Genomic DNA, 24,234 nt, shown 5'->3' with positions numbered 1-24,234 from the left:
ACCACTTTATAGTCAATAGGATAGACTCTTTTTCTCCTCATACATTTTATAATTAATTACATATATATATATATATGTATATATATATATGATCAAACAACAATTTTGAAATTTTTTTATATAGTACAAGTTTACCAGTCACTACATAGTACATACAGTTGGTCTTATTAAATAAACATTTAATAGAACAAAATGAATTTCCATTTTGTCCTTTAAATTTTAGTAGGTAGTTTTATTAAATATAATATTGAATGGACTCAAAAGGACGCCTTTTTTTTGTTGATGTTGTTGCTTCTTGTCACCCAACAAACAACAAAGATAAAGTTTTATAAAGAAATATCCCCATAGCCCTAACCCAAGAAACACACAAAACAAAACATCAAAAACAAACATTCAAATCTTATTTTCTCACTAGTTTTACCAACAATACACAAACATCATTTCACTAAAATCACTCACTAAATCATGAAATTTTACTAGTCTTTCACTTCTAACAGCGAAAACATATCTATCTTTGAGGTAATATATCAAAAACCCAAACTTTTTGCCTTATTTTTATGTCTTACAAAACTTTGTTTAAAAAAACAAACTTTAATCATCAAGCTTCAAACTTTTTATGTTCAGTAGTTGTAAAAACACTAGTTATAGTTAAATCCAAAGTTCTATACGTTTTCGTAAACAAAGTCTATGTCTGTTAAGGATTTTGTATCTTTTTTTAAACTTAATTTCTTATCAAATGGGTCTCGTATTTCTACACCATTTTTAGGGTTCGTAAGCTTAATATTGTTTTTTCATACTAACAAGGAACGTAAAAGTACAAACGTATATGTTCTGAGAGTTTTTAGGAGAAAACAAACAAATCTGGTCAAAAACACTCTGGTACGGAAAACACTCAAATGGTTAAAAACACTCAAATGATCAGGTCCACTCAAATGGTTAGAAACACTTAACCTTTAAGAACACTCAAAAACTCAGATGGTCAGAAACACTCAAATGGCCCGGGACACTCAAATGGTCATGATTTTCAAAGTTAGTTAATATTAGTCTAAGCTCGAAAAGAAAGAAAATCAAAAACTCGTAAACATTAAGTCAAGCTTGCAAACTTTTAACCACATAAGTTAACAATGAGACGTTTTCTAAAGTTAAATTAAATGGTATCCGTAAGACATAGATGGTTAAATATATATTCGTATTATTCAATGACATAAATATGTGGATTCATTTATGTGGTTGGGTTGGCTGTCAAGCATACATCCTACATATTTTGCGCATACTTGTGTATTCATTTTAGCAGGCTATTAGGTGAGTTTTCATAGCCCTTTTTACTTATGTTTTGGGGTGAAAGGAATACAAAATGTGTTTTCATATATGCCCAACTGCTTTCATTATTATTCAATGGCTATTAGAATATTGTATGATATTGTATACATTCTTTGAGGATTCTAAGGGCACGCATTGTTATTCATACTAGTCAGGTCATTTCAATGACTATAAGGGCACACATTATTATTCATTCTAGCTGGTCATTTCTATGACTGTAAGGACACACATTGATATTCTTTCTAGCCATGTCATTTTTATGATTGTAAGGGCACAGTATTCGTTGGTTGCTCTATACACGACACTAGCCAGGTCGACTTTAAGGGCACCCTTATATGTATCCATGTTATATGTTTCGTAAGTAGGTCTATAGCCACATCATATCATGTTATTCGTGTATTCATATTTGACGACATAAAACTTCCTCATTCAAACGATTAATGTTTTCAAGTAGTTATTGAAAGAAACTATTGTGATTCGAAGGAGTATTTAAGTAAACTATTTGTGATTAAAATGAGGATTCAAGTAAACACGCATGATTTCAAAAAAACTACTTTTAAAACTTTATAACATATACAATTGACATTTTATAAGCGTTTCTCGATTACTTAATGTTACATTACTGTCGATTGCCTTACACGAATAACATTATTGGCTTTCATAGAATGACTAACATAGGTTGACTACCATCAAATAGTTAGCATAGATCGACTTCCATAGAATGACTAACTTAAATTGTCTACGACTACACGAATGTTTAACAAATTCAGACCTTAGGTGTTACATATATCGTTAAAATTCTAGATTAAGCAAAACTTTTATGTTTTAATGTGTTAATGAACTTTGTGTAAAAAAATTTGTCTAAGACGTTCCACGGCGGGTTTTGACCATTGAAGTACCTATATATCAACACTGATTTTTATTGTTCTTACTCAGAACTTACCCACTATTTCTTAATACTCATTTACTCTCCGTATATAAAGACATGCCAAAACAAAAGAATGTTGATAAAATACTTTTAAACATTACGCAAACGGTCTTCCAAATGGAGTAGCAATTTGGTTGTTCTTACGCTAAAATACATCTGTAAACTAACTATAATTAAGACCCTAATTTTTTACAACAAGACTTAAATAATTAAGTCCAACACACACTCCATCCTTGTACGAATCCACAGTAGGGTAAGGTAAAATCCTTCAATAACATTATAGTTAAAGTACATTATGAAATGGTTATGGAAATCGCATAACTTATTTGCTTTGTGCCTTGCGCTTCGAAAATAAACCATGTCACTTTTGTGCGGCTTGTGATTCTTAAAACCAAATGGTAAGTCAAACGGTCACGGTTTGAGTGAAGTACGGTTAGTCTGTTGATGAATTTAAGTAGGTTATATAGTTTAAGAACAAGTGGGTTAAATGAGTTAAATTTGGGTCAATTTGAGTAACAGTTTGGTAGATCAAATAAGTTTGTTTGTGGTCAAGTAGGTCACATGGATCGGTATTTATTATAATTATTTATACTCAAAAAGACTTTTTGGGTTGACATGACAACCCAAGCGAACCCGATCCTGGTCATAGTTCATGAATTATAAGTATTTATTCCGTAGTGTCGTAGTGAGTTATATAATTACAAAATTTGGGTTGGTATCCATATTCAGGTTAGGCTTGTACGGAACACATTATTAATTTATGGTTGGAAATATAGATGCATGCATAGAAAATTATGTACACACATATAAGTTGAGTTGGTGCATATATTTAAGTTAAGACTATGGGTGTAGTAAATAATTGGATTTGTACACACATTTAAGTTGAGTTAGTAGGTCAAATAGTCACGTTTTGGGTCATGTACGGGTTTAATGTTAATCAGTTTAAGTAGGTTAGTTTATGGTCAAGTAGGTTAGATGGGTTATTTTGGGTCAAAACAAGATAATGTTGATAACATACTTTTAAACATTACGTAAACGGTCTTCCAAGTCGAGTAGCAATTTGGCCGTTGTTGCGCTAAAATACATCTTTAAACTAACTACAATTAAGACCCTAAATTTTGACAACGATACTTAAATAATGAAGTCCAACACACACTCTATCCTTGTACAAACCCACAACAGGATAAGGTAAACTCCTTCAATAAAAAATATAGTTAAATTACATTATGAAATGGTTATGGAAATCCCATGGCTTATTTGTTTTGTGCCTCGCGCTTCGGAAATAGACCAAGTCACTTTTATGCGGCTTGCGATTTTTAAAACCAACGGTAGGTCAGATAGTCACGTTTTGGGACAAGTACGTGTCTAATGTTGATGAATTTAAGTAGGTTAGTGTATAAACAAGTGGGTTAAATGGTAATTTTTGGGTCAATTTGGGTGGCAGTTTGGTAGATCAAATAAGTTTTTTTGTGGTAAGTAGGTCACAAGGATCGGTATTTATTATAACTAATTATACTTAAAAAAACATTTCGGGTTTGACATAACAACCCAAGAAGCCAACCTGAAACCTGGTCGTAGTTCGTTAATTATAAGTATATATTCAGTAGTGAGTTGTTCATTTACAAAATTTGGGTTGGTGTCCATATTTAGGTTAAGCTTGTACGGTACGCATGATTAATCTATGGTTGGAAATATAGATGTATGCATAGAAAAATCTGTACACACATTTAAGTTGAGTTGGTACATATATTTAAGTTGAGACTATGTGTGTAGTACATAATTGAATTTGTACACACATTTAAGTTGAGTTGGTAGGTCAAATAGTCACGTTTTGGGTCATGTACGGGTTTAATGTTAATGAGTTTAAGTATGTTAGTTTATGGTCAAGTATGTTAGATGGGTTATTTTTGGGTCAATTCGGTTGAGAACTTGGCGGATCAAATAAGTTGGTTTGTGGTCAAGTAGGTCACATGACTTGGTATTCATTATAACTTTTTGTATTCAAAATATTGAAAAAAAAGACTTTTCGGGTTGACATGACATACCAAGAAGTCAACCCAATCCTGGTCATAGTTCGTTAATTGTAAATATCTATTATATATGTAGTGAGTTATTCATTTACAAAATTTGGTAACTACGCCTCGCCCCAGGGACGGTTTAGAGGGTGGTCAAAGTGGCTGACGGGCTGATGCCTGATTTTTTAAAGTTTTATTGTTAGGTTTATACGTGTGTAATTATTTAAGTCTATTGTAAACTCTAACAATAATCTAAAACTAAAACGTATAATCTAACCCATAAAAAGACCACATATATACCTTTTATTGTATTAAAAAAACAGTTATCATTACTTATCGGAAACTCGGAACGGATCAAACAGCGCCTTTTTAATCTTTCATTGTTCCACTTTTCATTTATTTGACATAACAAGTATTTACTTTTTGTATATTATTTATTGTGATATGTATGCATATAAATAATATATTATTATTAAATATAAACAAATCATTATTGGGATTTAAAAAGCAATGACATATTTGTTTGTTGTTTATCATATATTTAGGTCTTTCTATGTTGTTTTAAACCTATTGAATTTTTATTTGTTTTTTGGGCTTTATATTTTATTTATCGATATAACATTTATTGTCATTTTTAGAGATTAATTTATATAATATAACTTGTTGCGTTTAGCTTATAGGCCCTTTTTTTTGCTTTCGACCTACATCTATGAATCTTCAGGGACGGCGCTGCCTCGCCCCCAAGGCATCTGAACATTCAGGATTGGCCTTGATCATGGTCCGTTAATTGGTTCTTTTTGAAGCGGAAATGATTTAAGTTTTATAGCGATCTAGCCATACAAAACAAAGACAAGAGCAGTTGCTTAGTGTAAAACTTTTTATGTAATAATAATAATAATAATAATAATAATAATAATAATAATAATAATAATATGCAGACAAGAATGAACATTCAGAATGGTTGGAAAAGAAAAAATAAAGGATCTCATTGCCCAATTTCTTTAATTTTTTTTTCTTTTTTTTTTTTTTGTCTCAAAACCAATCTTCATTGAAAGCATAACAATAACATATACAAAATCTAAACTTGATGATTCAATTAAGTGTGGCCAGAGAACAACATATAGTAGTACTAATAATAATTGATAACATAAACGGAAGTAAAGTAGTGATCACAAGCCATAAGAGGAATCCTTTTATAACATCTAGCTATTCCTTGCATACCTCTGGTTCCTCAAGAACTTGGGGTATAGCCTTTGGTGGAAGTGTGTCTGCATGTGTTTCCTGGGCTTCCTGACCCATTCCTAAGAGCCTTGTGTGTCTGGTTATGCGCCGCGTGTGATTCTTTGATTTCGCCATCTTTCTTTTTCACTCACTGTTTGGCTGCCACTTGAGTTTGTTATTTCTGATTATTTCAAAATGTGTTTGTATCTAGCAGATGGCTAATAACGCAGAAAATCTTGAAACTGAAGCCTATCAGGGTCCTCTTATGTTGAATCCTCAAAGAGCGGAAACCATTCGCGTAGGGGATCACCTGCTCGATGGGGGACAAGTTTATGAGGTTTACTATTTTATCTCATAATAACTATTATACATATACTATTATTTATTCGCTACTATACTGCTGTACGTTTAATTAATTAAGGTTTATTTATTTCGATTTCATTAATTAGATGCACGTCATGATTAAATGTAACAGGTTACGAGTAAGGAACGCAGTCAACCAAATCATTGGGACTTTCAGGGTGTCAACATCTTTGATGGGACGCCTAGCGGCGTTATAACGGTTGAAGCTTCTTATCTTCGTGAAGTATGTAACCGAATTGTTAACCCCTTACTGCAAGCATGGGTTTTTTTTTCTCGTTATCGTTTTCTATTTTAATTTGTAAACATTAATATTCTGTTTTGTAGGTTGCACATGTGGATTGCACCGACTATCGGCTAATAGGCATCAAGGGTCACACTGTACGGTTTTTTCTAGTTATTGCACGCATAATATAACTATTTATCTATTCTTTGATTTGATTTTGATTAGTACATATATGATTTTATCTCAGGTGCATTTGCGTAGTCTTGATGGAGTAGCTAACCATGCCTTGGGTAACAATAACTATGTTGACTTTGTCCATGAGTTACCAGCTCATGATGGTCCTCTTGCACTGGAGGTAATCCAATTTTGTGTTTGTACATGATTTGATCACTTGGACTTGCTTTAACTTATATAGTATGTGGCATGTATAAGATAGTTTCTACTGTTGATCTCTTGCAATTGTCGATTTGTTTGGATGTGCAGATGGCGAACCGATTGGCAGCGGGACAAGTAGTGAATGTCCGTACAATATCAACGATGGGAAGGGATCTGGTGTTCAGGATTCTTTGATGCCTGCGTGGTTGGTAGTATTTTCTATGGGAAACTATGGCGGTTACTATTACTCGTATGATCGACTAGTATGGCTACTTTGTCGTTTATGACTAATATTGTACTTATATTATTATGGCTACTTTAATTTGTGGTTACTTATATTATATTTGTCTTATCGCATGTTAATTAATCTAGTTGTTATTAACTATTATTGACATGCGAAACCTTTCACCACTATTGTCATCGGTCATTACACACAACTAATATGATAAACACACAACTAATATGATAAACACCACCTACTTTGATAGGGATGACAAAAGAATTCATATGGGAATGATTAATTAAAAAAAACCCGGCACTTTTAGACTGGGAAGTGTCGGATTTCGGTCTAAGTATGAGAGTTTTGGGTCAAATATGAAGATGATATTAAACTTTTTTGTGGGTCCAGGGATAGTTTAATTTAAATGAAAACTTATATACTCAACCCGTATATATTTGCATAATATGAATAATTTTATCTAATTATTTCCTATATGTATTTAAAAGTATAAATCGATAATTGAGTTAATGTAAGTTAGTAATAGCAATCAAAAATATTTATAATTCCTTAATTTAACTTGAATGTCTTTAAAATTATGTCTACAACAACATTATCTCTAATATGAGATTCCGCATTACTAAACATTCATTCTTTATGCTGAAAGTTACCTACCCAAGTTATTTAATTTTGCCGACTGTATAGTATACGTGCATGATACCATATAGTCGCTGTTAAAAAGAAATAGAAGGAAAAGAAATCACCCACAAAAACTACTCATATTATTAGACCATAATATGTAATATATACACAATATTGTTGTAACCGTCTTCCAACAACTCTCCCACTCTCTTCTCTATTTTACACTAATCGTCCCTCGTCTTCTATTATTACTAAAGTAGCCCCTTAACTATTGCTTATGTAACCATCTTAAATATCATTTCCCCCTTTTGAACAACATTTTTTTACATCAATTACTTCGACATTCATCACATGGCCGCCCCGCCATCCGTCATTGCCACCACTAAACCAACGTTATTATCGCAAACCGCATTGTATGGTCAATGTTGCCTTATATATACATATATAAGTTAAATGTCAATATGTTGGTGGTCTATTATTAAGGTTTTAGATTTTAAGAAACACTTGTGATCAAATATTACTTCCTACGTTTGTAAGAGTTGACATACATGGTACGAATATAACACACTGCCAAATTAGATGTCAATGGAATTAATAACTATTAATTTGCTATTATTAACCAAAAAAATTGAAAAATACCAAAGCTAAATACAATTTATTCCTAATGATCATTATATATGGTTCTGGACTCCAACCTTTGTTCTAATCATCAGGCCTTTTCACTTCTCGGTTATTATGACACTAATGATTATCCACGAGTATTAAGTTTAGGGGAAATAATCGGAACAGCAGTTGCTGTTTTCACATATCTTCTCCATTTTTTTCCGTGTGATCATTTAAACAAACATCCCTCTAAATGTGAAGGATGTAGTTTCGAAATAAGAACAGCAGTATAAATCATATCCCCCGTAAGTTTATGTATTTATTAGTTGATAAGTTATTTACCGAAATGGTAATTAACCATTATTATTATTATTACTATTATTATTATTATTATTACTATTATTATTATTATTACTATTATTATTATTATTATTATTATTATTATTATTATTATTATTATTGTAAATCTTATTAATTTCTAATGAAACTGATGTTTTTACTATAATAATAATAATAATAATAATAATAATAATTATTATTATTATTATTATTATTATTATTATTATTATTATTATTATTTTTATTGTAATTATTATTATTATTATTATTATTATGGTTGTTGTTGTTGTTGTTGCTGTTTTTTTTATTACACAAAGTATTATTTATGAATAAATAATTTTAAAAAGTACATTGATAATTTTTTGTAAATATTTACTTTTATTTTATAAAAGAATACTTTATTTTTATAAAAAAATTATTGTAAATATTTAATTTTTTATTAAAAATTATTAATATATCAAATTATAGCGCGGTGATTGATGCTGCACAACGTAAACGCGTCAAATATAAGACTAAGTGTGCGGATATTGGATATGGATTTCTCCCCTTCTCATTTTCTTTTTTTGGGGAACTTGAAAAGGATGTCGTGACCATACTAAAGCGGATCCGAAAGTTCTCCGTGACTTAAGACATTGGAGCACGTGCAGCTGCTCATATATTTAGTAGGGTTGGTTTTACTATAGTTAGAGGAGTGGGGGCCCATATAGTATCTCGGCTTCCCACTAATTTCTTGTAATTTCTATGAATTTCTAATAAAATGATAATAATAATAATAATAATAATAATAATAATAATAATGGTTAATTACATAAATGATACCTGGACTATCCACTATATTACTGGTTTCATACCTAAAACTTTAAAATTACGGTAGTTATACCCCAACTTAACGGCCAAACTGACGCCCGTCAGGTCAGGTATCGTCCGAGTGGAGAATTGATAAGTTGGGGTATGATGAGAGTAATTTTAAAGTTATAGGTATGAAATCAGTAATATGGTGGATAGTGCAGGTACCATTTCAATAAATAACCCTTAGTTTATTATTGATGAGTTCCCGGTATACGACCCTTGCTGATTTGTACCAAGTTAAGGAAGCTATGGCATCAGCTCACTCTGAAGTTCGTAGCTCTCACTATCTTTCAAGTATATATACATACATATTGTGTATTTGGATCTCTTTCTCTCTCTTTCTCTCTCTATATATATATATATTTATATGATTGTTACTACTATATTAAGGGTTTAGATTTTGAATTTTTATTGATAAAGTTTTTGGCTTAAAATATATATATATATATATATATGATTGCTACTACTATTGTCATCAGTCATCACATAAAAGAACACAACTAATATGATAAACACCACCCGCTTTGGTAGGGATGACAAAAGAACCCATATGTGAATGATTAAAAGGAAACTCGACACTTTTGGGCCGGGTTTGGGTCGAGGTATGCGAGTTTTGGGCCAGATATGAGGATAATATTGAACTTTTTTGCGGGTCCAAGGATGGTTTAATTTAAATGAAAACTTATATATCCAACCCGTATATATTTCTATAATATGAATATTTTTATCTAATTATTTCCTATATCTATACTATATTATAAAGCAAATTCCCTCTGTTTAAATTTTATGTTTCAACATTTATATTTCCAAAATGCCTTTTTATCTAATTCTACATTTACCTAAACCCTTCACTCTCCTTGAATCTCAACCAATCATTTTTTTTCTCTCTCATCTATAATTCTGTAAATCATTTATTCCTCCAATTCATTCAAAATCTCTTATCTCAAAAACCATACATTGATAAATTATAAAAATTATATGGGTGTTCTTATAATTTCATGCTTTTTCATTAAAGATGTCATTCGATATATTTTTGACGAATTTTTAAATCCGATGACGGAATCCGTATGGTTAAGGCATTTGCCTATCACACTATGACCTATCACCCCCACTATCTCACCCCCGCAACGTGCAGATACTTACTCTTGTGTATTTAAAAGTATAAACCGATACTTGAGTTAATGTAAGTTAGTAATAACAATCAAAAATATTTATAATTCCTTAATGTCTTGTGTTGTATTGGTCCTCATTTTGAATCAAACTCTAATGATAGCCCAACTAAAGAAACTTGAATCCAAAAATGCCATATTGTAGCCCAAATAGAGATAGATATTTAGCCCAGCTAAAACGTGGGCCCAAAAAGAAATTACAGCCCAACAAAAATTATAGACTCCACATTTGTTTTTTAGTTTTTTATTTAAAAAAAAAGCCTTTGACAATTCATAATACTTATTTAAAATTAATAAAATATTAATGATATAAAATTAAATACTTATAACAAAATTAAATTACGTTATATGATAAAAATCCTATACAAAAACATAATTTAATAAAAACGTATTACATTGAAAAGGGAATTTTTATCGTAAAAAAATCAAAAATTGATAAAAAAAAAAGATGAAAAATGATGTAAAATATAAAAATATTAGTTTTCATAATTATATTATTAAAAACATTAATTATTAATGTCTACAAATTTAATTAAAGAAATAATAACAATTTAAATTTATTAAAATTAAATGAATTCTATAAAAGTTAAAAAAATCTATAATAATATAACTAAAAGAGGGGGTTAGGGGTACACTTTGCACCCCTAATCCACCTCCTTGAGTCTAATCCCTTCTCTTTATTAATCCTCTAAATTTTTATTATTAATTTAAATTAATTTACATTTTTTGGTTTTCCATCACCAAATTACACTTTAACCCCAATCTACAACGATTAATTTACACTTTTTGGTTTTCCATCACCAAGTTACACTTTAACCCAATTTAAAATAATTAACTTACACTTTTTGATTTTTCATCACCAATTTACACTTTAACCCAATTTAAAAATAATTAATTATGTTTTTATATAGTTTACACTTTTAGAATATAAGAAACTGTAAATTTTTTATTTAACTAAAGTTGGAAAAAAAAAGGGTAAACTGGAATCAATATTTATATGGAGTTAATTTTCGTATGTTTCTTCCTTTGGCGGATAAATTTTGGAGTATTTTCACCAATGGGTGGCTATTCAGTTAGCAAATTTCCAAGTTGATTTTGGTATATCTATTTAATATATTTGAATTCTAATTTTTTAACTTTGATTAATATATTTTAAGACTACCCGTCTATTGGACGAATCTGAACACTAGTATATATATATATATATGTCATAGTCTTCCGTGGATAAAAAAAATTACATATAAGGTTAAAGAAGAAATGAGAAAAAAAAGAGAGATATAACATTTTAAAAAAATACAAAATAAAAAAAACAAAACATCTCGTGAGTCATGCTTTTCTAAAAGGCAACATAAAAATGAAGGTTAAATTAACACCTTAGTTTTTTCGAGAGTTAAATTTATTACATCTCCTTGAGAATGTCATATTATCATATTTTGCCCCTCTATCTTTTATTATTATTATTATTATTATTATTATTATTATTATTACTACATCACCTTGGGGTGATTTTTTGCTTTTTTAGACCCCCTAACTCTAATAGCCGTTTGCTTCCCTCCATTAACGACATTAACCTCCTCATGTGCATAGCATGTGAGGATATTTCAGTTCATTCCCACATAACTTTATCCCTATAACATGTTTTACCCATCCATTTCAAATAAAAGATCAAAACTCTTTTCTCTCAAAATTCTCTTTCTTCCTCATCACATAATATCCGATTTCATAGCAAATCTCATTATTATCTATTGAGTTAAATGCAAGAATGGTCCTCGTGGTTTGTCACTTTCTGCATTTGCAGTCCCCATCTTGATTTTTTAGCAACCATGATCCCTGAAAATATGTTTTAGTTGCAATGGTGGTCCCTCACTAACAAAATTGTTAATTAGTGTCGTTAAGTTTTTCAATGAGTATTATTAATGTCCTTCTACCTACGCAAACAGAAGGGTGTTCAAAAGTATCCATATCCGAAGCATGATCCAAAAATCCGATCCGATTTTCTCCGAAAAATTGGATACCGTAAACTTCAGATTGAAATTCAGATAGTGATTTTTTTGGTTAAATTTCAATATCAATTTTTTTAAATTCCAAAATATCAGAAAATATCCGAAAATATCGAAAAATCCTAGTTTCAATATCCGAAAACATGATAAAAACTTCCTAAAATATCTAAAACGTTAGTCTTTGATAATACAAAAATATCTATGATATTTATTTTTTTTTCTAAAGTTTGGATACTTGGGATATTCTTTTCTAAGATACTTATTTTTGTCTAAAATTTGGCTATCCGAATTTCGAATATTCAAAGTTTCGGATATGGGATTTGAATATCTGAACACATATCCAAAAGTTTTGGATATCCGAAATTTAGGCATATCTTATTTTGAAATTTAGGATATCCGAAATTCGAATATCCCACTTTTGAATATTCGAATATATGAAAATTTCAAAAATCTTTACTTGAGTCGGAATCCAACTTTTGGATATTCATTGGAATATCCAACTTTTGGATATTCGAATAGGGAAATGCTAAATACAGCCTTAAGGGCTGTATTTAACGTGCATAAGAAAACTTATACATTCCATATTAAAAGCCCGCCCCCTAATTTTCATGGTAAATATACGAACATGTTATGCACCTTAAACACAGCCTTAAAGGCTTTATTTAGCAAACCCCATTCGAATATATGGAAATTTCAAAAATCTTAATTTTGCCCTTGTATTCTATTGTGATTTTTCATCCTTGAATCTCAAAATCTGTTGAAAAGGGAATTGTTTAATTTACCAAGGATTTTGCATTTCCTCTTTTACGCCTTTTGTTTTTTATTAAATGTAAAATTTCATAAAAACTGTCAACCGTTGATTTAACTTTCTAATGCACCAGATCTGTTCTCTATTTATTTTTATTAACCATTCGATTTCCGAAGATGTCTGACAATAGATTTCTCCTTGGAGCATCAAGCGGCAGAAGAGTTAGAGGTAAACATGATCTGGATTCGCAGCTGCTGCTTGAAGGTAATATGGATTCACAGCTGCCGGTTAATGATGATTTGATTTCGATGTCAGAAAAATCGTTGCTTGATGATGACTCATATCTTGGATCTGAAATTGAAGATGTTATGGGTATGTTTTTTTTTTTTTTGTATGAATATGAATTGTATTGATTTGATTTATAATTGATAGAGGTTTAACGGATTGATTGTGGCAGCATCGTTGGATGAAATTGCATCAGGCAGGTATCCTCCGTTGCCAAAAGAGGGAGAAGAATTAGCTGATTATCAAAAGTGTGAAACTTTTGAAGAAAAGTGAGTCATCGTATCGTATTACTTTGTTGTTATATAATCAAACTAGATGTCAAACCATATAAAATTTAGATAGTAAGAGGTTAAATATTTAATCACTCTAATCAAATGGTTTTATATGGGAAAATATATATGGGATACACATGTATGAATTTTGTGTATCGAAAAGTGAAAATTCAAACATAACGATAATCTTCAGCCCAAAATAAACCTTCTAGTTCAATATAAATTAATGATACAACTTTCATCAACAACCTGTGAAACCATACCCATTAAGTCAATGCTACATTGCTACCTACTCCACACATACACCAAATCAATGTTTCCCGCAGTCCTTCAAAAAAAAGTTATTGGCTTCTTTTGTTTGGCTTATATCGTTATATGGATTAATCATGACTTAGAATGATAAACTGAGCTCATGATTCTAAAAAGCCACACAAATGAATAGACCTAAAGAAAATAAGGCTAACCAAAAGAAGCTCATGTTGCTAGATGTAAGCAAGATAGCTACTACAGTTATGAAAGCAATTGTTTAAGTATAGCCACTTGAGATTAAAATAAAAAAAGGAGCCTGCTGTCCAGTATGAGTTGATCTGATGTTACGTTGAAATTGTTACACCTTTATTCCCTTCACATTACCAGTTCACCCACCAGTTAAAGCTCCAGTTCATTCACCAGTTAAATCTCTAGTCAAGGTACCAGTTCTCTCACCAGTCAAAGCTCCAGTTCATTTACCAGTTAAATTTCTATTCAAGGTACCAATTCACCCACCAGTCAAAGCTCTAGTCAATGCACCAGTTAAAGCCCCAGTTTGTCCCATTTTGTAACTGTAATTAATCACTCCAAATATAGGTATGATCAATGTCTCAGTTTAGGACCATCAAATGATTCCCATCACAAATGACATATAGGTTCTAAAAGTCAGATGAAGTACTCAAAACAAAAATGAGTCTTAGGAAACAAACTAAGTAGAAAATGGGCTTCTGAAGCACACAACACGTATAAGTTGTGAGAAAATTTAAGCAACAAAATCCCTGCCATTGACTCATGAGAGTCAAACCTGGTTTGATGTGTCGAGACATGGTTATTAATAAGCTGCAACTTGACCTAAAATGAATAGACATTTGGTATGCAATGGAAAGAAATAATATAAACTCACATATAACACCATCTTCATATTACCTCCAATCTTCTTATTCATGTCCTTGCTTGTTCCATCTACTTTTTCAAAAAAAAACCCACATGTGAATCCAACAATAACACAATAATTCTTACCTTCATATGGAAATCAAAATACAGAGAAGATGGTGTAAATGATACATGATACCAGAAAAAAAAAAAGAAGATAAAAGTAAGGATGATACTTTATCTATCATCGACGGTTGCAACGATTTTGAAAAACGTCTATGAATGATGTGAAACAAAACCATGGATTGAAGAAATTAATATTTGAACCATATTTTAGAAAAGTAATATTGAAACCAGATAAATTCACACACATACACACAAGATTACTTTATTAAATTTGAAAAAAACCTGATTAAAACATAAACCGAATAAATCAGATTGGGCAAATGTGTACAAGCCATATTTGAAAAACCTTCGGCCTAGAAAAGAAGATGAATCAAAAGCTTTCGTTAGAAGTTAATGTTGTAGCTCTAAATTCAAAAATCCCGCTCATTTCTCTATCAGAACTAAAGTCAAAATCCCGCTCATCTTTTATCAGATCTAAAAACACACACATGACATGAGTGTGTGTTCTTTATGATGTTGACAGCCTTAAAGGCTGTCTCTTTTTTGACATGAGCAAGTATTGCCATTTAGTAGTTTAAGGAGATATAAAACCAACCACGACCACCTAATTGTTTTTAAATTTGATTCATTGCAGAAAAGATTGGATAATTGCAGTCGCCATTATAAGAAATAAGTGAGTACTTTTTCCATCCCTTTTGTTTCTTATATCTACAATTGCGTTTGGTAAATAATAATAGTACCCAAGCCACAGCTTAAGATATCTACATATGATATTGTGATTTGAATGCATCAATTTGTTACTAAATACTTCAATTGTGTTGAATGTTTGAATTGTGTTAAATTTGTTAAGTTATAAATCTAACTAGGTGATTTTATCCATGTTAAGTGTTTTCTCATAATTTTTGTGTGGAAATTTCAAGAATTAACCCTAATTTGTTTTCAATGAATTTATTGTAGACATTTTAGGTTTGAAAGAATGAGAAGTGAATTGAAGACCAGGCGCGAGTTTGAATATTTTACGGAGGAAGAAGCGTGAGTATACTTTATTATCTTTCTAATTAGAATTCTACTTTTTATGTACATTTATCTTATTAAGAAAGTTTAGGAGAAGTTTAAGTGTGAACCTTTGTTCTTTTCGCCGTTAATCTTTCACTTATTTAAGAAATTGATTGATAATTGTAGATGAATGGTTGTAGCTGTTCCGGGTGTTGAAGACAACCATGGCAGTGATGATGCGTCTATCTTTGAGGACATGAGTGATTTTAGACGAATGGTTGTAGATGTTCCGGGTGATGAAGAGACCGATGGCAGTGATGATGTGTCTATCTATGAGGACATGAGTGAAGCTGACTTATGTGGGTGATTGTTAATGGCAGCCAATCTTAATATAGCCTTGATCTTAATATATTATGCATTTATTATGTTTTTTATTTTTAACTTTAGTTAACTATCCGTAGGATTGATATGATGTCCTCTTTTGTGTGTTTCAGTGTCATGGTATGCTAACGTAGTAGTGACTTCAATACAGCATTCTTACTTTGGTCTATCTATGTTGTGAGATCAATTGTGATTATTGGAGATTTTTTCTGATATGGACTTATGCTGTTATTTCATATCCTATTTTATATTGGGTATATGTTTTCATATAAATGGTGGTTGAATAATTCAATTGGGCATATTAGATAAGAGTGTGTAGATTCTCAGATACATTGGAGTATATTTATTTATTTATAGATATATTCGGCTCAAATAATTATTATATTAATTCAGTATCTCAGTCTATGTAATCATGTAATGTAAAGCATCTAAAGAATAAAATTTGTTTTTTTAACCATTGATTTTTAATCAATGGTTGAGATCCTCTCAGCTTTACCCCTCAAGACCCGTTATTTAATTACTCCCCGTATACAAAGACATTCCAAAACACAATGTCAATAAAACACTTCCAAACAAATAACGGTCTGCAAAATTGAGTAGCAATTTGGTTTAGACCACTGTAATAAGAAAGAGTCGAAGCAAGTTCACTATGATTTAAGCCCAACGCACATGAACCCAGCTGTAGCATTATGGTTGTCAAGAAAAAAACCAATATAAAGAAAAAAGATTTCCCTGGAGAACCTGACATCTAAAATGATACACCATATACGTGATCTATGAACATACAAATATATCTCGTTACACAATACACATACTAGTTTAAGAAAATTTTCTATTTCAGTTTGTTCCATATATACCGTAAGAATCTTGAATAGGCAAACGTGATTATAACTTTTAAATACGAGAGCAAGTACCCACGTGTTGCGGCTGTGAGATGATGGGGGTGATAGGTCATAGAGTGTGATAGTCAAATGCCTTAACCGTATGGGCTCCGCCCTCGGATTTAAAAATTCGTCGAAAGTATATCGAATGACATCTCTAATGAAAGAGCATTAAATTTTAAGAACACCCATATAATTTTTATAATTTATCGATGTACGGTTTTTGAAATAAAAGATTTTGAATGAATTGGAGGAAGAAATGATTTATGGAGGAGAGAGAAAAAAAATGACTGGTTAAGATTTGAGAAGAGAGAAAGGGTGTTAGGTAAATATAGAATTGATATATGGACATTTTGAGAAAGTAAATGTTGAAACTTAAAATGTAAACAGGGGATCTGCTTTATAATATAGTATAGATATAGATATAGATATAGATACAAGAGAAGAGAACAGGGTCATCTTTAAATTTCCATTGCCTCAAATCAGTCACAATGAATCAAACTGTTGTTGCACTTTGCACATGATTGAGGTGGGGATGCCTCCTTGTGTTGGGACCTTTTAACAGCAACGTACGGTTCATAAGACCAAATGTTGCCAATTTGCTTTTGTCCAACACAATCCATCCTCGTACGAATCCACATCAGCTAATTAAGGCAAAAACCTTCAACAAAGGTACAGTTAAATTACATTATGAAGTGCATTACTAGAAATTTAATGACTAGACATAGACACAGTATTGCTTAAAACATTCAGATATTTAACAAAATATTTGCAGTTATAAAATTTTATGTATTCACCACATACTTGTACGCACTTTCGTCATCTGGTATTACCACGCATAGGCATATCGACCTTGTGAAATACCCACATGGTAATATGTGGATACAAGTAGAAAAATAAAATTACTATCCTATCTTCATAATAATGTAGAAACCCCACACATGTCAATGGGTTTGAACTATTGAAAGCCACTCAATTTATCACACTTAGGGAGGGGGGATGGCGCGAGATGGAGTGAAAGAGTGCAAAGAGAGAGTACTACACACCGCCCCCACTGTGTGTGTGAGAGACACGAGGTCGAGAGGGAGGAAAAACGAGACCCCGGTCTCGCAAATGGTCACGCTCCATCTCTCTTTTTCTTTTCTTTTTTTTTTTTCTTTCAAATTTTAAACCTTTCAACATTATTATCTTTTTTCATTTATATATTTCCATTCCATTTAACTTCAATCAGCTATCATATCACATTATCAACTAACATATTAATTTTTTAAAAAAAAAACTAACATATCGATTATTGAATGTTGATTTATGTCTCAATTAACATATTCAATGTCAATTTAAGTCTCAGCTAACATATTGAATATCATTTTATGTCTCAACGAACATATTAAATTTAGTCAACTAACTTTACATGTACTTCTTCATAAAATTCACATTCAATCAACTTTCAAAACACATTTCACTCACCTATACAATTATATCATATTCACCAACTATGGATCCAAGAAAAGGTAACATGAATAAACACGGTTCAAACTAAGCCAACCCAAAATGTGGTTCAAACATTGGTTCGTCCACAACCCAATCCAACCCTCTCCATCTCTCATCTGTGACTTTCTCTCTCTTCCATATTATTCATCCCTCTTCCACACTTAAGGTTGGTTTGTTCTTTTAACCATTAAGTGTCAAGATAAAATGACTGAATATATAAATAACTTTTTTTTTCTTGATTAAGTCAATTAAGTTGGATTTTGATTTATTAAGTCAAAACAAACATTCCTAATTGACTAAATGAATTAAGTACTTTTTTATTAAGCTCATTAGGTCATAAACAAACAGGCTCTTAGACTTCCTGTTCCAAATGTCCTTCATCCAACTAATAAACACATACAATTTATTATACATGACACACCAACACCATCCAGCATCATCCTCCCCACAAACACCTAAGGATAGATATTGTCCACCTCATTACCAACAACATCCTTCCCACAAACATCTTCCATATCACAATAATTTTGCCTAAACACTAAAAAAGTAAAAAGTGTGTGGTCGAAGTGTCTAACCAATCTTAGATACTGTGCCTCTTCATTACACGCAGCAAAATACTTAAATCATAATAAGATCATACACAACATAAATAAATAAATAAAGGATTTCATATGCATTCAGTAAAACAAACCTTGGTCATTTGACATTTGTTGTGTTCCTCAGGATTTAAGCTCTTGGTTCCGGTAATATACAAGGTCCCACAGTTCCCTGATTTTGAAACAAATTCCCTTTATCAAACTATAGTTCTACAAACAAAATCTGATTAACAAAAGAAAGAAGTGCATAATTAATCAATCATTTTAATTGAGTAAAGGGATACAAAACCTATATCAGCAAAAAAAGTTTTTCAGTATGTCCATATCTATTATCACTCTAAAGTATGCAAATTTAGTTATAGTAACTAAACAGTATAATGAAGCAAAGATGATGGAGGTTTTTACACACCTTATCTACAATCCAACTTATTAAATCCCCAGGTTCACCAATAATCTTTACACGAGCATGCACCATCTTGAAAATGGTGGAATCGCTTAGCATCACGTATAACAATATCCTTATTAGTGATATTAGAAACAAGCTTCATATACTCATGGCAGTCTCCACATATTCTAAGATTTTTAAATATTCTAACCCGTTTATTTGGTTTGTTGTCGATAAGGGAAAAAGCAAGAGCCAATCTTTCACTATGATGGGAAAGTATTTCACGTTTTTCTTTGTCAGAAACATTGTGAAGCACATAATCTGTATTTGGAACATAACCTACAGAATGTAACTTTTTCTCCAATTCTTCCAACTTTTGATGTATTTCATGTATCCTTATGTGAGATGTATCTTGAGACAAGAACACATGGGTTTGACCATCAACGTCAACCCAACTGCACCCTGGTTCCTTTTTAATCCCTTGCCTCGACATAGATGCCCTAACTTGAGCCACATCATCCCACATCCCTTTGGCTGCAAAAATGTTGGATAACATAATATAGTTTGAATCTACTTCAGGCTCAATCTGAAAAAGTTTCTCTGCGGCCTTTTGGCCAAGCTCTACATTCCCGTGAACTTTACAAGCTCCAAGGAGTGTCTCCCAAATTAAACTATTGGGAGTTAGCTTCATTTGATCTATTAAAGTTTCAACTTCATTAAACTTGCCCGCCCTACCAAGAATATCAACCATACAAGCATAATGCTCAATGCTCAGGGGAATTCTATAAATTTCAGTCATGGAGTAAAAATGTTGTTTTCCTATTTCTATCAAACCCAAATGGCTACATGCTGAAAGTATGCCGATAAAAGTAACTCCATCAGGTGAGACACCTTTAGCTAACATGTTCTCAAAAGTCTTAAGAGCATTCTCTCCTTGGCCATGTTGTGCGTACTGATTAATGATTGTGTTCCACAATACGGTATCATGTGATTCCATTGTTGCAAAGATCATCTCAGCATCATCAATGCACCCACACTTCCCATACATATCTACAAGTGCGCTTGCAACATACGAATCATCAACATGGCCATCTTTAATCACAAAAGAATGCAATTGTCTCCCATTTTCTAGGCTTGTAATCCCAGAGCAACCTCTTAAACAGCCAGCAAGAGTGAACTCATTGGGTTTAACACCATCTTTATGCATTTGATTGAAGTAGAAAATGGATTTCTCCCCTTGATCAGTCTGTGCACAACCAGAAATAATTGCTGTCCAAGTGAAAAGATCGATCTCATTCAACTTACTAAAAATCTTCTCGGCATCTTCCATGCATTTGGACTTGACATACATGTCAATCAGAGCTGTTCCCACATAACAATCACCACCAAAATTCTCTTTAATAACTCGGGCATGCACTTGCTTCCCAAACTCACAATTTAAGGAGCTAGTACAAGACCGTATGGTACTAACAAATGTATACATGTTGGGTTTGAAACCATTTACTAAAATCTGCTGAAAGATTCTCGGTCCGTCACAGCTTTCACTGTCATGGAATCCTGATAAAAGACCATTCCATGAAACTAAATCCCGGTGACTCATTGCATTAAAAACTTTGCAACCATCGTCAAATGAATCATTCTTCATGTACATTGTAAGTAATGCATTATTGACTGCTGTTTCATTTGCATAACCATATTTGTAAACACAGGCATGTAGACACTGAGAATAACGTAGGTCACCTAGACTTTTAGCAGCGCTGAGAATGCTTGTAAGAGTAAACTGGTTGGGTCTCAATCCCAAAGATACCATCATGCAAAATAGCTCAGCGGCTTTTTTTTCCCTTCCTTGCTGCTCAAGGCAACAGATCATGGCACTCCATATCACAACGTCAGGCGATTTTATCCTCCAAAACACGTTTAATGCATCACCTGCCAGCCCACATTTGGAATACATGTCAACAAGACTGCAACTCACAAATTCCTCATCTTCGCACCCACTTACAATTGCCATACCATGCACAATCCGGCCTGCTTTTATGTTCTTAGAAGCGGCACACCCTTTAAGAATAGTACACAACGTATATCTATTAAACTTCACTTCAGCTTCTTTCATCCTACAAAATAATCTCAAAACCCTTTCATCATCACCTGCAAGAGAAAACCCATTAATCAATGAATTCCACGAAACCACGTTTTGTTCAGGCAACGAAACACACACCTTCTCCGCATAATCCAACTCACCACATTTAGCATAAAGATCAACGAGACCCGAACCAACATGCCCATCATCAAAAAACCCGTGTTTCACAATCTCACAATGTAACTGCTTACCAAACTCAATATTCAAACACAAACTACACCCTTTCAAAACACTAGCTAACGTAAACTCGTTCCCCCTTATCCCTTCTTCACACATTTCACAAAAAACCCGAATTGCTTCACCACCACACCCTTCACTAACAAACCCACTAATAAGCGCCGTCCAAGACACAACATCTCTCTCAGGCATTTCATCTAACACCTTGCGTGCAATACTCAAACACCCACATTTCGCATAAAAACTAATCAATGACACCCACAAATGAGAATCCAACTCAATACCACTTTCCACAATCTGTTTATGAATCTTTTTTCCCTCATTTACAGCCCGATTTTCGGCACAATCTCGGAGCTTCCCTGAATACAATCTTAGCTTCTCTTTATCCCATTTTTTAAAATTCTTTCTTTTAACAGGTGGATTTGTTTCAGCTGCAAATAGGCTAGAAGTTGTGAAATAAGAAGAAATTAAAAATGACTGCTTTTTATAGGATTGATTATAAAAATTGTTGAAAATGAAATGGGTTTTTGAAAAAGTGTTAAAGATTAAATTTTTAAGTGGTATTTGATGCATATTTGTATGTGTAAATAATTTTGTTTGAATTTCCATTCAATTCGAACTCAAAAAAGAGGGAAATACACTCACTATTTATATTATTATGTGTTATATTGTCTGAGAAATTTGCAACAAAAACAGGGCAGGATATGATGATATGTTATGTAATCCCTCGCAAATTTAACTTTTGTTTTATTTTAATATCTAGTCCCTCACCTTTATTTGATTGTTAAAGCTGTCAAATTTAACTTTTCACTCGAAGAATCAGAACGATAATCTTTCTATGTACGTGTAAAACCGAAATATATAGCCAATCCAATTGCTATTTTTACTTGGAAATTCGTACAGTAATAACTTAGAAATAATTTTAGGATACTGAAAGATTATTTTAGTTTCCTTTCAAGTTAATTTGGAAAAATATATGGGTAAATGGTTGAGAGTCTTTTGGTACCATGTACCGTATTAATATCCAGAACGCACACCGCATAAGCTCATGTCTTGTAAGTCATCATTATTTTCAAGATTTAGTTTTTCCACTTGTCTTTCACAAGTTTTGTAACTGTGATCTCCAGCTTTCATTTGTGAGCATGTATAATCACATGATGTCGTTACTACTATGGTTTCACTGGTTAGTTTGAAAAGATATATGCAAAATATTTTTATACTTCGCAACAGTTACAAGTTCTCTTCGTAGTTCAAATTTACTCAAATTTCTATGCTTTGAAAATCAGAAATCAATCTTTACTTGATATTTTGGGTAAAACCACATGAATTTTCTTTCCGTTTATAGCTTTAAACTTTAATATATTTTGTCTATATCTAAACTAATTCTATAAAAATTGTCCTTTAAATTAACAGGATATCGAAATACCCAATATAGCACTACACTATAACATGATATCAACTATCAAAGACAATCTTTCAAGGAGCGGTTATGAAATTATAAACAAAACTTGAATATGGTTTAGACATCAAGCATTAATGGTTGCAAGAAGCATAACCAATGTAACTAATTGATGTTGTAGATTATCTGATGAAAAATACATAAACATATGTGTAAATGTTCATCGATCAATAACAAAGGTCATTAGTTATACAATTTTGGTAATATAAGGAAATGATAAACAACTACTCAGTTTCTTGTGTACTAATTGCCTAATTGGTTCTAGTCTTGAGGTATGTATTGTTTACAAGTATGGGAATGAAAGACGGACTTTCATTCCTATCAAAAGTGTTTGGTTGATAATATTGGGATTAGCAATTGGTAATCAAACTCCTTAATGATGTCTTCAATGAACGCTCTCCCCAACGTGAACCTCAGCTAGTCATGTTAAATAAGGTTGGACCTCCGCTTCTAGTCATGTTAATCTGAACTGTATGAGTGCCCAGTGTATTTACTAGAAAAATTGTGGGCAAAAAGTTATTTCTTTACTTATTTTTTTTAGTGTTTGAATTAGAAATTTGAGAAAAAAAAATGTGTTATATAAGATAATCAAATGAAAATTGAAAGGATAATACAAATTGATTTTATTTTCAACCTATAATATAATACAAATTTATTTAAATAGATATATAAGGTTGTCCGACACCTAAATAAATCTCTGGACCCCCATGATTTTTATGGTTTAAAAAATTAATATGTGAATGTCCGACATCTAAACTTAGGTACCTAACAGCCTTATATTCCCATCCCCTTATTATATTTAGATTATACAAGTAGCTTTTTTAACTCATTGTAAACTAAGTTTTAAGAAGTCTCGTTTCAAAAATTATTATCTCTATAACAAATTTAATAGAGATTCAGGATTTATAAGT

General features: G+C 31.8%; 3 protein-coding genes across 5 annotated transcripts; 2 read left to right on the top strand and 1 right to left on the bottom strand.

Moving 5' to 3' along the window:
* Window positions 1–301: 301 nt before the first annotated feature.
* LOC122594085 lies at window positions 302–6,802 on the top strand. 2 transcript variants are annotated; one of them, XM_043766561.1, is made up of 6 exons: window positions 302–519; window positions 5,699–5,821; window positions 5,960–6,070; window positions 6,172–6,225; window positions 6,318–6,425; window positions 6,554–6,802. In XM_043766561.1, the coding sequence occupies exons 2-6, from the start codon at window positions 5,699–5,701 to the stop codon at window positions 6,638–6,640; spliced, it is 483 nt and encodes a 160-aa protein (XP_043622496.1). In that variant the 5' UTR covers window positions 302–519; the 3' UTR covers window positions 6,641–6,802. The 2 variants fall into 2 exon arrangements, with proteins under 2 accessions (XP_043622496.1, XP_043622497.1); XM_043766562.1 differs by having other exon boundaries at window positions 5,696–5,821.
* Window positions 6,803–12,991: 6,189 nt separating this feature from the next.
* Window positions 12,992–16,409, top strand: LOC122593095. Of its 2 annotated transcripts, XM_043765446.1 has the most exons (5): window positions 12,998–13,384; window positions 13,470–13,566; window positions 15,452–15,490; window positions 15,775–15,849; window positions 16,000–16,409. In XM_043765446.1, exons 1-5 carry the CDS (start codon window positions 13,189–13,191, stop codon window positions 16,001–16,003), a joined length of 411 nt encoding a protein of 136 aa, XP_043621381.1. In that variant the 5' UTR covers window positions 12,998–13,188; the 3' UTR covers window positions 16,004–16,409. The 2 variants fall into 2 exon arrangements, with proteins under 2 accessions (XP_043621382.1, XP_043621381.1); XM_043765447.1 differs by lacking the exon at window positions 15,452–15,490 and having other exon boundaries at window positions 12,992–13,384.
* Window positions 16,410–17,471: 1,062 nt separating this feature from the next.
* LOC122593720 (pentatricopeptide repeat-containing protein At3g24000, mitochondrial-like) lies at window positions 17,472–22,461 on the bottom strand. The gene is made up of 3 exons (XM_043766167.1): window positions 19,572–22,461; window positions 19,258–19,334; window positions 17,472–17,736 (listed from the first exon to the last, which is right to left on the bottom strand). The coding sequence occupies exon 1, from the start codon at window positions 22,435–22,437 to the stop codon at window positions 19,606–19,608; it is 2,832 nt and encodes a 943-aa protein (XP_043622102.1). The 5' UTR covers window positions 22,438–22,461; the 3' UTR covers window positions 17,472–17,736; window positions 19,258–19,334; window positions 19,572–19,605.
* Window positions 22,462–24,234: the final 1,773 nt, after the last annotated feature.

This window comes from Erigeron canadensis, chromosome 3 (genome assembly GCF_010389155.1).
Source record: "Erigeron canadensis isolate Cc75 chromosome 3, C_canadensis_v1, whole genome shotgun sequence".
NCBI lineage: Eukaryota > Viridiplantae > Streptophyta > Magnoliopsida > Asterales > Asteraceae > Erigeron > Erigeron canadensis.
This window is presented reverse-complemented; position numbering and strand designations above follow the sequence as displayed.